The 17,643-nt window shown below is 42.7% G+C and overlaps 1 protein-coding gene across 1 annotated transcript in view; it reads right to left on the reverse strand.

Annotated features, from left to right (window-relative positions):
• Positions 1-663: 663 nt before the first annotated feature.
• The window catches only part of LOC136639256 (chondroitin sulfate proteoglycan 4-like), a 45,966-nt gene continuing 28,986 nt past the window's right edge, over positions 664-17,643 (reverse strand). The window contains exons 8-10 of the mRNA XM_066613284.1: positions 12,025-12,197; positions 8,214-8,391; positions 664-6,918 (exon numbers count right to left, since the gene is read on the reverse strand). Coding sequence (XP_066469381.1) covers positions 4,847-6,918; positions 8,214-8,391; positions 12,025-12,197 — 2,423 coding nt within the window. The 3' untranslated portion in view covers positions 664-4,846. The remainder of the gene's footprint in view (positions 6,919-8,213; positions 8,392-12,024; positions 12,198-17,643) is intronic.

Raw genomic sequence — 17,643 nt, forward strand, 5'->3', positions numbered from 1 at the left:
CAGTGATTTGCTTGCTGGCGCCATTGAGAGCAGTGCCGCGGAGGAGAGCTGAGGCAGGACAACATAAAAACCCGGTATGTAAGCGGGAGTGAGGGGGCATGATGGAGGATAAAAGAAGAACTCAGGAGGCATGATGGAGGATAAAAGGGGCATGATGGAGGATAAAAGAAGAACTCAGGAGGCATGATGGAGGATAAAATAAGCACTCAGGGGGCATGATGGAGGATAAAAGAAGAACTCAGGGGGCATGATGGAGGATAAAAGAAGAACTCAGGGGGCATGATTTGTTCACATTTACCTGTTTATTAAAATTGCTGTCAATGTTCATTAAAATAAGCTCTCCCCTGAAAATAAGCCTTCTGGTGTTTTTCTGTCCAAAAAAAATAATAAGACAGTGTCTTATTATCGGGGAAACACGGTAGCATGAATGTCGTGTGGCAAATTCTAGCTACATTTTCAGCATGTATGCCATTTAAAACGGTCAGAGAAACTTGATATTATATTTCTACATTTTAATTTTCATAAATTATGTAATAAAAGGCAGTTTCTTGGATAAAATAGACTTTTATTATTTTTAAAAGCTTTGTTATCACAATTCCGTTTTATAAATTTAATAAAAGATTGTTTCTTGGATAAAATATAATTTTATTATTTTTTAAATAGCTTTGTTATCACAATTCAGTTTTGTAAATATAATAGTATTTGAAATAGCGTTCTAAAATGAGAAATGAAAAATGATTACAAAGATTAAAAAAAGAAAAAAATTCAGGGACAGACCAGTCAAAAGTTAGGCACTTTAAGATCTCATTAATTACTCATGCTTAATGTTTTCACCTTGAAATTCAAAATACTTAACTGGCAGGATTGTGCTAATTTCCCTTGACACAACAGCTTTTTGTGTTCAAAGATGGCTTCCAAAAAGGAAGGGGGCTGTTTTTAACAAAGCACCACTGATGCCATAGGTGGAGCTAATTGTACACATTTTTGGGCAATAACCATTTACACAGAACATAAGGAGAGCCCTGCTCGATCAGACCAAAAACCTAACTATTCCAGAATCCTGTTTCCATCATGGCAAATCAGATACCTCTGGGCAGTAGTGCAGATACAGGGCATGGTACGTTCTGAAGGCGTTGCGATGCGCCATCTAACTAGTCCCTAACCTTTGGAGCCATTATGGAGTCAATCTGTACTAAACGCTGCTGTCATTTCCCAGCATGACTCCAATGGTGAGTGAGAGGAGCCAGTTACATGGTGTGTTTTGGTGCCTGCAATAGTTACCTCACCACCCCGTCCTGTAGGTACTGCCTCTGGGAAATTCACAAGTAGGAGGTGAAGGCAAAAACGTTCACTTGCTATTGAGCCCCAGTAACTGTATTCAGAGATATTGCCTCTGATCCTGAACACAGCATACAACCCTCATGGTTAATAGCTATGAATAGTCCTTGCCCTCAATCAATGTCTTTATTAGCCTTTTAAAACAATCTAGGTTATTGACCATCATCACAGGAAAACATTACTTCATCTGAGGTGACTATTTTTGAAATCCTAATAGCTACCATATAGGACTTAATAACAGAAACAAACCCAAGTTAACTCTATACTGAACAACCCCCAACTCCAAATTCTTGTATATTCATCTGCAAGACTGAAAAGCTGATACTGAGCTTCTCAATTCTCTCAGGCATGTGTGACAATCCTACCATACCCGGCAATACCGCGTGTCATCTCTCATCTGCTCTTTTTGGTTACCACTCAATGACAGAAGCCTGGCTAGACATTAAGAGGAATGTCTGGTTACCACTCAACTGAGGGCCAGCCTCCTAGATATTAGGAGGAGATGCATATTTGCAACATTAATCTATAAGGCAGGGGTTGGGGGTGGGCTACTTTTTATACCAGAAAGAAAGTTAGCATTGCTCTCCCCCCACTTGCCTCATTGCACTCTGCTGCTTTTAAGCAGTCTTTTCTGAGATAGCACCAATACTGGAAGTAATCTGGGCAAACCCCCCACCCCCATTTTAGAGGCAAACAGGGAAAAACACATTTTACAAACATGCCACTTATTTTAAAAGTATATATCTTGCCTTATCCTTATCATGGGCAGATGTTAGAGCCTCCGTTAGCCCGAAGATAACATCAGGAGGTCGCCAGTTCGAGGACACCGGCAGCTCCCTGAACGGCTGAGAATGGCGAGACCTTGAAGCAGCTGACAAGCCCAGCTGAGTGATTCCACCTGCTCTTGGTGTGAGCAAGAAGCGTCTTGGCTGCCCTCTGTGTGAGAGATGGAGCTGCTTGCCAGCCTGCGTGGGAGAACTGGAGGCCAGAAGTGAGACCAAACCAGGAAGATCCATTCTGAAATGTTGTTGGTTCTTGAAAGAGAGAACCTCTATGTTTGTAAAAATCCCCTTGAGGGATTTAGAAATGTCTGCCTATGTAAACCACCTTGAATAAAGTCAGAGGAGTAATCCGATGACCAGAAAGGCGGTATATAAATACCTAGTTGTTGTTATTGTTGTTGTTATTATTATCCTCTTAAAAAACATAAAATGTCCAAAGCAGCTGAACCTAGTGTTACTTTAAACATGTGGTTTTGATGTATTGCCTAACTTAAGAACTGCTGAGGAGGAGGGATCAGGACTGGAACCATGGTATGGGGTAGGATATTTTAACCCTGCTCCTCTTCTGCAGTCTTGGACTGGGAGCCCTCCCACAGCTGTAATTTCCTTAGGAAATAAGCTGCCATTGCCAGCATTGTCTGTTCAAAAACTTTCCTTCGTTGTATATATTCTAGTATTTTACATACCATGCAGATTTATAGGTGGTAGAATTTGTTTTTTAAAACTCTGTATGTATGCCTTTAAACCCACCCTGCATTTCTGCACATTTTCACATCAGTACTGTTATAAAAGAGTAGGAGTTCAACTCAACCATTCATAGAATATTTCCTTCAAAGAAACAAATTTCCCTTAGAAAAGATAATTACAAGTTTGAAACAATGTGATTGTAATCAAACTAAAATACATCAATGTATTGACTGATCCATAAAGTCTTTTGTGGTATTTTAAGTACTAATGAAAAGTCAGATCTCCACAACTTGTGACCCACCAAACTGAACATTGCCTATGTCAGAGACAGCCACCATTCCTAGAATGCATCCCTGGGATCTTATTTTTTTCTTTTTTCCTTTTTTTTAAATAAGGTTGTACTCAAGCACATTATTCTAAAGGAATCTGGCTAAATTTCGCAGAGGTAGTAATCAGGCAGGAATGCATGGGAGAATGATTGAACAGGGATGGACCAGACACAGGAGGATGCCAAAAGACAAGGAATGGAAGAAAGCCAATGCTATTACTTCCCCAAACAACCTTAAGAGAGGACAAGGCTCTCAGATGCAACAGACATCAAAGAAGAACAGAGAATTCTCACAAAACTGCTATCTGTAAACCAAGGACATTCCTAAGAAGCAGCTCAGAAGCCAGTCACCAGCCAGGCCTTAGATAAGGGAATGGGGAATGTCAACCAAAAACCAGACACTGGGGGAGAGGTGAAAAGTTCCAGTTCAAAACAACTCCAGACCAGGAGATGGGAGTACAGGAGGGTCCCTGAGGACAGAGCCTGGCCCATGAGAAGACTGAATGGCCCTCTACCCTTGCCACGGGGATAAAAGATAGAACCCAGAGGGGATGCTACTTCCCCTGCATCTTCTGCATACTGTAAGGGCAGACTTTAAGGGCAATATTTTAAGGGTGCTCTGGGAGCTTGTGTGTGTAGACACACACGCACTAGGGATCAGAAAGCAAGACAGCGCAAGTTCTAACATCTTGCAATCAATAAAACTTTCTTTTATTTGATTTCACTGACTGGAGCTGTCGCTTCCCAAGACAAAAGATAGAAGCCTAATCACCTTCCTTGGTCTTTTCCTCCTGCAAGGTAGTCCATTTTTGCCTGATACTCCGCAACTCTGGAGAGTTAATTAACTCTGGGGGGTTACACAACTCTCAGAGACAGTGCAGATAACAATTGCGACCCACTTCCGGTTTGCAATCGCAAAACCGGAAGTGGATCACGATCACTGTTTTGAGTGTCTCCGCATGTTGGGGAGCCCTGCAGATGCTGGCACAGGGTTCCCCACACCTCCGGGAGCCTGTTGCAGGCTCTGGTAAGTCTAAGCAAGCCCCTGAGCCCCTTGACAGCGACGCGATTGTGTCGCTGCTTCCTCTGCAAGAACGTAAGCGGGGCTCAAACTCCCTGAGAGTTTGAGAACCGCTGGTTTATGCCCATCCCCTGTTCTTTCCCCGGTCATTTTTTAAAAATTGTGGACAACGTCAATAAAACACAGCAACAGGAAATGGCAACTATTGCAAGCACAGGAGCACCACAATATTTTGCAGCATGAACCAACTCCCAGTTCTCTTCATAACTAAGTGGCTGTGCAGCTCCAATCTGAGTTCTGCACAACTGAGAGCTCAGCTAAACCAGAAGTTGGTGATGACATATGATGTCATCAGTGAGCACCAGAAGACTACATCATCATGCGAGGGCTCTAGGCAGAGGTATCGATTTTTATCAGGAAACCTGGTTACCACTGCCATCCTGCTAACAGTTGGCACAGTATTTATTGGACCTCATCCTTTATTTTATTCATACCGTAACTAACAAGATTGGGCCTTAATGATCTGATGACGTAATAGTCACTGACATGACTGTTCACTTGCCTGGGCTTCTGATGATGCAACAATCCAGGAAATGCATGTTTCAGTTCAAAATAAATAAACATAATATAGAACAGTCAAATGTCAAGTTCACAGTAGTACACGCACATCTCATTGGCTGCAATAGCAAACTATACCCAATACTGATTGCGTTTTAAGGTTGGGTTGGTTTTACGACAATACTGGATCATTTCTGGGTCAAGTTTGGACCAGGGGCTTTGTAGGAGACTTTCCACAGCTGGTGCTGGAGCATCTGGCTCAGGATGAAACTGTTCCTGTCTGATTGCTGTGAATGGGGCTGCTGCTGCTGTGCTGCTAGTGCCTTTTAAGAGGGGAATCACTGTGACAGTAGGAACAGTTAAGCTCCTTTCAGGACAAAAGCTGGAACTGTTGGGAACTGTGGGTGACTGGTCTGCAATTGGTGGTTTTCTCTTTTTTGGTTTGTGACACATGAGGAAGATGCAAACCGCAATGGCAATCACAATGAACAAAGCAGCCACAGAGGCAAGTGGTATGATGATGAACAGTCGGCTGCTGTGATCCTGGGGCTGAACCCAGGTGCTTTTGGATCTTGTTTTCACTGTAGTTTCAGCCCAAGCGGATTTGCCTCTTGCATCATCCTCATTCATCAACACATCCTTGTGATTTTGATGACCCCAGCGATTTCGGTTGAGCCACCAGGTCTGTGCTGTCTGCCCTGGTGCTTCAGTGTGCGTTGCATCCTTTGAAAAAAGCAGCAGTTCATTTTTTGTAATGGTGGAGCTCTTTAAAATGCTTGCACTAGTTATGAGGTTTGCAGTTGTTTGCACTTCCGATGTGAACACCTGGATGAGTAAAGGATCATGGGGCACTATGAGATAAGAAAAGTGACCTGTAGCAGGTTGAACATTGTCTGCCCTAAGTATAAATGTAAAGGAGTCATTTAATACATCAGCACCTGTCATGTTGGCATCTGCTTCCAGGAATACAGCACCACTGTCAATGTCACTCTGTGTGAACGCAGAAACTCTTTGGTTTTTAGGAGTGCTTAATGACCTCTTTATCACTCTTCCATAAGCTGGAGGCACAATCACTTCAAACTTGGGGTTGCTATTTGACACATTTGCTAACTGGGTAGCATTCAAATCACTAGCTTTTAGCTTGTAAGCCATTTTATTTGGAATGTTCAGGTCCAGAGCCATTTGCACAAGAGGTTGTACTGTGATGCTCAGAACCTGTCCTGTTAGGTTACTGTCTGGGGTGAACACCATGAATTCCATCCTGTCTCTAGATGTGGTGAAGTCTGTCATATAATACAACAGTCTCCCTGCATATAAATCTGCTTGTTGAAACTTAGTGACCTCTTCATGGCCAATAAGCAGATGGCCATATCTGAGAGGTTCTGTTACTTCAAAACCAATCTCAGTATTTTTTCCATTTGTGGTAGCTGAAAGCTGTCTGTTGGTAATAGGGACAGTTTTCTGTCCCTGAAGAAGCTCCACCTCTGTTAGGTTGACTAAGGTGACAGACGTGGGGGCCACTTCAAGATTAAAGAGTTTGTACAGTGGACGATGTTTCCCATCTGTCACGCTGAAGTAGAAAACCCCAGACGAAGGACTTCCATCTTGTACAAACCAAACGTTGCCACCATCAACATCAGCTTGTGTGAAACCTTTGACGGATTCATTGAGATGAGCCTTCAGCGCTAAGTAGCCATTTTGTGGATTGCTTATCACAGTGAATTTGATGTCTTCTGGGGTGTTATCTAAGTCTTCCACTTTCAGGTTTTCTGGTCCCAGAAGCACTGTATCACCTTGTAAAATATTCAGATGTAGCATTTTTGTTTTCAGCTCTGGAGCTTGGTCATTCACAGGTACAATGGTGATATTAAATCTCTCCTCTAAAGCATCAGAATTGGGTTTTGTTGCAGACTTGCTCTTCTGGTTTAACCACACAGCAACGGTAAAGTGATCAGCGAGTGACTCTGAGTCATCGTGCACGTAGGTAATTCCAAATTTGTTAATGATGTACTGGGAGAAATTGGGCTTCTCTCTAGTAACATTTCTCTCTCCCACAAGAATCTGGCCATGTTGCGGCAACAATGTAACTTGATACCATACTTCGTATGCAGAACGCTGTGCCTCAGGTAATTTAGACAACAGGTTTGAACCGTCTAGGTTAGTTTTGCCAATTAAAACTTTGCTTCCCTCCTTGACAACAGCACCTGTGAGTTAGAATGAAAAACAGCTGTTTTTAAAAGCGTTCATTGGCAGGCACAATGAATCATGATTATGAAAATATTAGGCATTTGACCCAGACTGTAATATTGTAGCAGGTAGGGAAACACAATCTTCTCCCTTGATTTCTATATATCTAGGGCAGAGTTCATCGGTATCTGGGGAACAATTTGGTGTAATTTTTCCTGAAATGGAAATCAGGCACAAAATAAAAGTGTCAGACCCTTGGTTCCCAAACTGTAGACCATAACACCCTGGGGACCCACAATGAACTCACATGAGTTCCACAGGATATTTTAAATTTTTGAGGGAAACAAAGAAAAAGGTATTTTTGAGGCATTCTTCCTTTTGGCCTAGGGGGTGCCATAATAAAATTACTGAAACACTAAGGGCATTGTGAACCGGGAAACAATGGGAACCTCTAAAAAGAATGTGTTCATTTCGTGGGATGGGAAATGCCAAGAAAGAGACTTTATAAAGGCAGCCAGCTTGCCATTCTACGTAATTAAAGACAAGTATATTTTTCTGATTTGCAAAAAGGAGCTACAATTGAAACACAACACAAAAAGAAAACAAATCATGGAGACAAAGTGGGGAATGAAGAAAGATAGTGTTGAACTTGGACCAGGGGATCTTGGCTTCCAGTTGCTGCTCAGTCATGAAACTAGGTGAATGGCCCCAGGAAAACAATTCTCTCTGTGACTAACCTATCTCACAAGGTTGTTGGGAGGTTCTGGGTTACTGTCTATAAAATCCCTAAATGGTTTGGTTTCTGGGTCCCTGAAGGACCAACTACTTCCCCATCATTCATCATTCCACATCGTTCTGCAAACACCATCAGAAGCCCTGCTTCACATTTCCTCTTCAAGTGAGACTTGATTGGTGGGACATCAGAATACAGTATTTTTCAGTGGCTGCCTCCCAGTTCAGGAACTTTCTTTCCCTGGATGTCTAGCTGGCCCCAACACAAACACTTTTCAACAAACACTTTTTTAATCTATTGTGTTTTTTGTTTATTTTTTGCTAACTGTTCTTTTGCTTGCTTGCTGTTCTTTATTTTCCTGGTTGATTATTTTTCTTAATTGACCTGTACTGATTTTGTATCTTTTTCTGCTGTAAACTGCCTTTATGATCCTTTGCTGGGATTGAAAGGTGGCATACAAATATATGAAACAATTATTTTTCTCCTCAAAATAATAACCTCATGCATGCTAACTTTGAACTTCTTGGAAAATGGATGTGAGACATCATTTTTTAAAAAAACACAGTACATTGATTTTACCTGTGTTTGCAAGTAACTGACTGCTTTTATCCTGTAGGTCATAAGAAATATTAATGTGAAACAGCTGGGAACCCAGGACTGCTGGTGGGGACGATATTGTAAATGTAAAATTATCTTGTGCACTCCAACCAGTGGCTTCTGTATTTGTATGCTCATAGATTACCATACTTTCATCTACCTGTCCGAAGAAGAACAAAATGAATAGTGGTACTTGCTGATACAGCAGCAAAATTAGACCTAAACACAGTTTCAGTTAAAACTTTGGCCTACAGTAAAGAATTACTTCATGTTTGGAATTTGGCCAAACCTCAGGGTTAAAACCTGTAATCCTGCAAAAGTGCTGTGGGAGTTCTGTGACCGCAAGACTTTAATTCTGTGTATCGTCCAGGAGATTTACCCTCAAGCTGGCTAGCAAATTTTGTCTTACTGAGATGAGTGCTTGGAGTCTTTGGCAATCCATTCAAAGGAAGCTTCTGCAATTGACAATAAGAACATCTTTTCATCAAGAATTCCTTGTTTATGAATATTTTGGATGAGAGAAAGAAAACAGAGGAAAGCATCCCTCTACTCTTAGACACTGATTCTTATCTTTTATAGAAAGTCATTTTGAATTTTTGGATAAGGCAGGGTGTACAAATTTGATACATACACCAGGGATGAAATTAATGCCCTTCCCTCACACCCCATTTGCAAAATTGGGGAAGGGAGCTTTCAACATATTTTGAGAAATGTAGTGTTCCACTGTTGTAAATCCTTCCGCATGCTGGCCCAATCCTGGATGCTATTGGGCCATTAAGAGTGTTATCAAAGTTTGTATAAATGTTCTGCCCAGACTGGATGGAGAGCCCCACACTAGCCAAGTTCTTACTGAGAGAAGGGGGATGAGCTTTCTCAAAATTGCCTTGCCTTGGTTGAGCTTCTCTCCTGCTCTTTGGGTTTATACAGTTTGCATGCACAAAGAACATCATGGAAATGACTTCTGAGGCAGTGTCCCACTGGTGCATGGAAAAAGGACCTTCACCAATTGTGAGGGAAGGTTCCTGCGCTTCTGTAGAAGTGAATTTGTTAACATGGGAAGCCAAAAGAGGAGGAAAGGCTTCAGTTCTGCAGATGGGACTTTTTGCTGGGAAAGCCTGAAGGTACTTCCTCAAAAAACAAAAAATCCACACATGGGAATAAAATTCAAGAACTTGCCTCAAAGGCAAGTAGCCATCCCTCCTCAGAGACAGAAGGCAGAAAAGCTACTTCTTTCTCTCCTTTTTCCTCATAGGTTGTTCTTAAGGAAGGACAGCGGCTTGGCTTTGATGTAGTCTCCTCCTCATTCAGCCATCTGCTGACTGGGAAAGGAAAATGTTTCTCAAGATGTTTGTCTAGACATCGTGATGAGAATTGTGGGAAAAATAGGCTATGCACAGAAAACCAGGACAGTATTGCCAGAGGAACAGCTATTTTGCTGTTAGATGCAATAATGAGATTTTAAGTGTTTCAGAAAATAAATAATTTTTTCGAGCACTTTTCAAGTTTTAACTCCTGTTTTTCTCACTATTTGGCACTCCTGCTTTTGGATATATCCTGTGAACAGCTGGTGCCATTCTGTGCCAAACCCTTTGTGCAGCAACTACATTTGCAGTATGCCACAGCTCTTCAAAAGCTGTGAAACATCACAAATTTGCACCAGAATAAAAGTGCCACCTTCCTTCCATTCTGTTGCCCGAAAGTGAAAGTGCAAAAAGTGAAAGTGCAAATCTGTTGTTTTAGAAAAGGAAAGAAAGTATGGTTGGAAAGAGGCACTAAACTGAGTTTTAATAAAAATTAATTTGATAATGATAATTAGTATTTATATAGTGCTTCTGAGTATTTGAAACACCTTGTCTACATTAACTCAGTAAGGGCACAATCCTAACCAACTTTCCAGCACTGGTATAGCTGTGCTAGTGGGGCATGAGCTGCATCCTGCAGTTGGGGGGCAGTCAAGGAGGCCTCCTCAAGGTAAGGGAATGTTTGTTCCCTTACCTCGGAGTTGCATTGCCGTTACCTTGGTGCTGGAAAGTTGATTAGGACTGCACCCTAAGTTACACAATTCCTTGGGAAGTCATCATGAGGGTTGCAATGCTTAGTGATCAATGAGGTAGATTAACTGATTAACATTTTGATTGACTATAAAATAAATCAATAAATTAATAGGTCAGTTTCTGATTAATAAATCAGTTTTTAAAATGATTTGTAAAGAAAGCACTTATAAAAACTGCAGATCAAATAAGTAACATCTTTAGAAAGACATTCCCTCTAGTGAGTAAGAGAATGGGGGATGCTTCTTCTAAAATGATGCCTGTTGTAACCCATGCTTTTCATAAAAGGTACAAAAAGGTGCATAAAAACAAACCATTTTTTCTTAAACCATTTTTCCCTCATATGCAAATTTAATCTATTAATCAAACAACAATACAATCCTACACATGCATGCTTGGAAGTAAGTCAGCCTTATTGTCAGGAAACTCTGAGTTTAACTTAACTTTTACAGGACACTTTAAGCAGGATTGCTGATTAAAGTTCATAAGATTCATTGACTAATTGTCCAATCCCATATAGACATTGGTGTTATGTCCTTCATATCTTAAACTCATTCTGACAATGCCATACGGACGGTGAACCAATGCCAGTGCAACCAAATCTAATCTGTCCTGGTACAGCAATGGTTGCACAGGCCTTCTCAGTAACCCTCCCATGCCCCAGCATCCAAAGAAACACTGACGGGCAGCCCAATCCTGAACTGCCCAGAGCATCTAGGCTCGGCGGCACTGAAAAGGGCTGCCACCTAATCCTGCGCCTCCCACGCTACCGCGGGAGGCTCTTTGGGAGAAGGGGATGTTCGTCCCCTTCCCCCTAGTAAGGTAAGCAGCCCCGTAATGTAAAGCTGCTCATGTAGGGCGCGCAGCCCTGCACGAGTGCTCTGGATTCTGCGCGCAGCTCCACGGATCCTTCTCCCGCCTGCTCCTTGGCACACCTCCCGCCCACCCCCACTGGCCTCCCCCATGCCCTGTCCATGTGCCCACCTCCTGTTCCACAGCCTGGCGGTCTGGGAGACTGCTGAGCTGCAGAACTTGGACCACTGTCTGGTGCTAGCCCAGCACCGGCCAGTGCTGGGCTAGCACCAGCAGGAGCCCGGTGGTGAGCCCCGCAAATGTGCCTTATGGCACATTTGCGACTGTGGCCAGCAGCACAGAGCTGTGCCACTAACCACAGGATTGGGCTCACAGTCTGTTATCCATGGAAATGTGTCCTGATGGTAGCAAGTCATCACCATGTCATGGCACATCATTGGTGTGACAATCGTGTATCCAATCAGTCCCAGTACTGGCAGCCAGAGAAGCACTGCTAGGGTGAACTGAGCTAGGGGACGACGACAGGTGCAGGGCCAATAAGCAGCCACTACTGAGGACAGTCCCATGCCAGACATTATGAAAAAAAATACAGTCACAGACAGCACTTCAGTTGTGAGGAGTGCCCCAAGAATACCACACACAAACAGACACACACATAGTTGCCACACTTCCCCTACCTCCTAAAAAGTGGCAGTGGCATCAGAAGCAAAGGAACAAAAGCAAAATGCCAAAAACTGCTAGGGGCCCCTATAGCCAGAGTTCCTCTCATCCCACTCATACAAACTCACGTATCCAAGGAATGCATTTTTGAGCAGAGCACAGGTGTAAAGACATCTCCCGAGGGCAAGGACAAGCCATATGGAACAAACACAAAAGCCCCTCCAAGAAACTTGTATCACCAACACACACACTATAAAACGAACACTTACCATGGATTGCGTAAAACTTGAAACATCCCGTGTGCTGTTATCAGCGAGCACAGTGATGAGTCTTCCAAGTTTGGGATGATTTGCAACTGTAAAAATGATGGTTCTGTTTTCTGCCTCAACTACATCATTCGTGACAGCCTTCAGGTGGTTGGATGTAATTGGTTTTCTGGAACCTTCGTAATAATAAGAAATGAGAGCAGAACAGAAAGGTCTTTAGCACTGTCCTTGTCAGTAGATTTCTGCTTTCTGCCATTCAACTGTCTTCTCTCAATTTTGTCAATGCAATCAATATATTGATTGCTTAGCCTTCACTCAAAGAGCCAGGTCAGATGATTGAAAAACCATCATTTATCAATCATGCAAGCCTTGCAAGTGAACAGGGATACAAAGTAAGCTGATTTGGGTTAGTAGTGTGTTCCCACCTTCTCTTTTGAAAAAGGTAAGCATTGTCAGGGAAAGCTGCTTTTGCTCTTCTTTCCCTTGAGAGCTTTAAGGTATGCTATACTTTCTATCTGCCTGCCTTTGGTTTCCAAAATGAGGGTAAGATGCACAAGCTGAATAGTGACTATACTTAGGGTCCAATCCTATGCTGGGGCAGTGCCGGCAGCCTGCGCACTGCCCCGGCAACAGCCATCACAAACATGCCGTAAGGTGCGGTGGCTGGGAGGGGAGATGGTTGGCAACCTTCAGTCTTGAAAGACTGTGGTATAAGCCTACAGCACCCGGAATTCCCAGGTGGTCTCCCATCCAAGTACTAACCAGGCCTGACCCTGCTTAGCTTCCGAGATCAGACGAGATCGCACCAGCAAGAAGGCCAGTGCCAACTGGTGCTGGGCCTCCACGCTAGTTGGCAGCCGAAAAGGACCTACAAGTGGTAAGTTCCCCACCAGGCAGAAGGGACATGTTCCTGGGCAAGGAAGGGTGTGAAACTGTGTGGGGGTAGGGTGGCCTGGGAGTGGTTCAAGACTGGAAGGGGGACAGGGGCGGTGGCAGAGGCTGCTGCTGAATCCTATCCCCTCTCCCACACCAGAAATCCCTACACGTGATACTGAAATCTGCACCAGCAAATGAATGAGCTGATATAGATCAGAGCAGCCCCATAGGGCTGGCTGGTCCTGACAGAGAGTAAGGGAACCCTGAGGAGACCTCTGGCTGGCTCATTTCCCCACAGAATACAGAAATGGCCATTTCAGCATTGCTATACAGTGGTGCCAGGCAGCCAGCAAAGAATTGGGCTGTTAAGTACCTGAAGCCAAACGATTAACAGATTCTTCCCCTATTTGCTCTGCGTCCACTTTCCTCCCTTTCTCCTGTTGTTTCCCTTGTATCTACTGCATGTAGATGATAATGCCTTCAAGGCAGGGACTTGTTCTCTCATTCTGCATAAGGTATTGTGTACATGGATGGAGCTATATAAATTAACAATTAATAGTCTTTCTTTTATCTTAGAACCAGCTCAGACTTGCTGAAATAGCATTTAGTAACAACAACAACAACAACAACAACAACAACAGTATTTATATACTGCTTTTCAACAAAAAGTTCACAAAGCGGTTTACAGAGAAAATCAAATATCTAATGGCTCCCTGTCCCAAAAGGGCTCACAATCTAAAGCCCTTCCTAGTAAGGGAATGTGTAGTAGTAGTAATGTGTAGGGAATCTAGTAAGCCCTTCCTGTACCACATCAGACTCAGGTAAAGGACTTCCCCTATGTATCTTCTCTGCATATGAAAAAAACCAAAGAAAAGTTCTTGTGTAGCTGTATCCCTGAAGTGCCAGCTTTCAATATTTAGATTGTTTGTTTAAGTGGGCAAATAGTAAAAGTGCAGTTCTCCTGCTCATAACTGGAAGATGTATGATTCAGAAAGGAATACATGCAATTTCTTCATATTTGAATTGTTTCTTTGTTACTGTTCAAATAGGTTCACTCTTTTCCTTGGGAACGACCACTGTGTCCAATTTGAAGGAATCAAATCAACAGGAGAGTGATAAAGAAACTTGTTTTTATTCTACCAGTGACTGTCATGCATTAAAGTCAAACATGATCTAAAAATGCAAATACTGTACTGGGATAGAGGAATCAAAACAGAACATCAATTAATGCACTGTTTCAGTAAAACAAGGCATAAGCCACAATCCATTATGATGCATTTCACGAAAAACAACATACATATTTGTGTGGTTAAGAAGTACATTTTTTGTTGCTGTGTCATGTGTTCAACAGATGGCAATTGTGCAATAGATGAACCAGGAACGCATCCAAAATATAGTCTGAGAAAATAATTTATTAACTAGTCATTGTCCAACAAAATAAGTGTTAGTTTAAAACCTTAATCACAGTCATGCCAGAATTTCAGCATCTATAGTACCAGCAGAAAAGCAACCATGGCTGCACAAGAACTTGGATAGCCTCCTTTTTCTGATAGAGTTTCTGTGCTTTTCCAGCATTTTCTCAGGAGTGGCCAGCAGCAGAATGCACATTCTAGTGTGGGCCACAGCCCATAAGATTGGGCTGTTAGAAAGCATCCATATGCACTTGGCTTACTGTGTGGCAGAGTGGACTAGCAGGGGTGGACCCTCACTGCCTCATGAGTATGGGCCTTGTGCCCTTTCTAAGTTGCACAGGTGGTGCAACCCCTCAGGTAATGTGTAGGGAAAATTGCAGCTGAATATTTACAGTTCGGGGCCGGGGTATTTGAGGGACTGCCTCCTTCCCTACAATCCTGCCTGTGCTCTTAGATCATCTGGGGGGGCCCTTTTGACTGTGCCGCCACTAAGAGATGTGAGAGGGGTGGTGGCCAGGAAGAGGGCCTTCTCAGTGGTGGCCCTTGAACTGTGGAATACCCTCCCCTTAGAACTGAGAACTGCTCCCTCGTTGCTAACGTTTTGGCGTGGACTGAAGACCTTTTTATTTCAAAAAGCTTTTAATTGTTGACAGGCTGGCTGGCGTTCTTGCTTTTTATATGAAAATCCACGGGGTTTGTTTGTTTGCTTGTTTTTAGATTTTTTAATTATTGTAAATTGTTTTTAATAATTGTTTTTAATGCTGTATTTTTAAAATGTTGTGAGCCGCCTTGTGTGCCCGTTGGGCAAAAAGGCGGGGTATAAATTAATAAAATAAATAATAAAATAAATAAATAAATAAAAATAAATAAAAATAAATATCACAGGCACAAATGGCGTTTTCACACTATCGGCACAAGAATGACTTTGTTTTGGAACTCAGTATTGACTACAGACTTCCACCCCCAGCAAAAGGTGGAAGATTCAAGGTCCATGATTCTAGCAGATTTATTAAAGACCTGATGATAAACAAACATGAACTAGGATTAAAACACACCAGCACATGGGTTGTTTCAATATTTAAGAGAAGGATTTTTCAAATTACAAAACAACTGAACAGAAAGGAAGAAAATGAGGACAAGAAAGCCTGAAAGTCCAAGTCAACCAAAAGGTGAATCAGTGTAGCCAAAGCTGTTTCTAATGTTTATGAGTAATTTTCTAGCTCAAGGGGAGAAAAATTCAGCAGTTATTGGAAGCCTAGCACAGCAGAGTTTGAGGCACTGAGAGAAATATTACTATTTTAATGTGGGTGATCTGGCAGAATGCAGAATGACTCCTCCTTCAAAAATGCATTCGGCATAGTTCACTTATAATTATCTTTGGCTTACTATAAAAATTCCTATAAAACTCTGCCTGAAGCTATCTTGCACACCAAAAGCAACTGTGGGAACAGCGGTTTAGACTGGCAAGCCCTGTATGTGCAGTATATGTGGATCACATTTGTTCAAACTGCAAATAAAGTATTATCCTCGGTACTCATTCATATTGACACGCTGTACACGCTGGCACAGACTAAAATGCAAATTTGGCAAACAGAATATATTAGACAAATTAAGCAGATTTTCATGAATATGTCTATTTTTCATATTGCTTTTTTTCTGCTTCCAGGCTTCAGAATCTTTCTCCATAATGGGAAAGAATCCATAGCTCTGCATGCAGAAGGTGATAAATTGGGTTCCTAGCTAGGATCAAGGGGGCTTACAACTAAAGGTGCCATGGTTACCAAGAACTATTGCTATGTAATATGACATGAGCTACTGTGGACCTGAAAACAGCATTATCTGTCAGCTCCTGCAGAATCCGACATTTCCTTTCCCAAAACCAATACCCCTCAATTCCAAACATATTTTCTTAGAAATAAGGGCCGCCTGTTTGTGCAGACAGGAAGCAATTTATTGTTATTTTTTCCCCTCACATGATTCATGCTCCATATGGTATTGTGCAGAGAAATGTATTCTGTGCACCAGTGATATGGGTATTCAGATGCATGTCAGGATGTTTTATGTGGATTTGGATGTTGCAAGCTTTTAACTATTCAGGCACTTTCTCACTGAATAGGGAGAACCTGAATTCAGGGAGAACCTGATTAATAGATTTATAAATAATAAGTTAGGACAGTGGTTCCCAAACTTTTTAGCACTGGAACCCACTTTTTAAAAAGACACTCTGTCGGGACCCACTTAGGTTTATCAGACTTTAAAAAAAAAAGATTTAGAACTAAATAATATTTTCTTTATAACTAATAATAACCTGAAAAAGACCCTTAAACATTTATCTCCCTATGTTTACACACCCTTGCAAACTGCAGGAGCTGAACTCTTTGTAGGACAATTAGCAGCCACAGTATCTGATTTTTGATCAGCCTCAGGGCATGCAGCAATTAATGATCTAATCTTTCCATCACCCTTTCACAACCCACCCATACTCAGGTTGTCACCCACCAGTAGGTCCTGACCCACAGTTTGGGAACCACTCCTCTAGGATAATTATGCCATCATTACAGATAGGTGAAACCAGCTCCTAGAATTCTAGATCAGAAGTCTTCAACAAGTGGGTGGCTGCAATGCCACCATTTTGTTTTGTCACCATTTTACTTTGAGGTTAACCCTGCTCAGTTTGAACAGTTGCCAGGGTGAGGGAATCATAGATAAATCCTGCTGGAGACTTTGGCTTTGGAGGGTTTCTTTGTGAACCCCCTCCCCTAGTCTTTCCTCACAGCTCCTTCACAGACCAAGCCTATGCTTGTGTACTCAGAAGTCCCATTAAGTTCAATGGTCTCTACTCCTAGGTAAGTGTGTACAGCAGTGGTTCTCAATGGTGGGTCGCGACCCACCAGTTTGTGTAAAGGTTCTCCCATCCCTTTAAGGGGTGGGGGAAGGGGAGAGGCAGGGAAGCGATCCCTAGGATCGCAAGCATTTGGGGGGGGTAAGGGGGTGCTTGTGACTTACTTTCAGAAGGCAGGGCTGCAGCACGCTGCAGGAGGTGCAGGGAGCCCTGCGCAGCCCTGCGCAGCGCTCCCCGATGCTTGGAACTTTCACTGAAAGCAGGCGCAAAACACCTCCTGCAAAATGGAAGTGCTTTGCGCCTGCTTTCTCCGAACGTTCCAAGGCTCCCTGCACCTGCTGCAGCCCTGCCTTCTGAAAGTAAGTCACAAGCAACCCCCCCCCTCAACGCCCTTAGCAGCGCGATCCTGGGATTAATGTTGCTGCCCTAGCCCCTCCTCCACAAAGACTTACTGAGGGAGTAAAGCTCCCTCAAAGTTTGAGAACCACTGGT

Source organism: Tiliqua scincoides, chromosome 2 (assembly GCF_035046505.1).
Source record: "Tiliqua scincoides isolate rTilSci1 chromosome 2, rTilSci1.hap2, whole genome shotgun sequence".
NCBI classification, from domain to species: Eukaryota; Metazoa; Chordata; class Lepidosauria; order Squamata; family Scincidae; genus Tiliqua; species Tiliqua scincoides.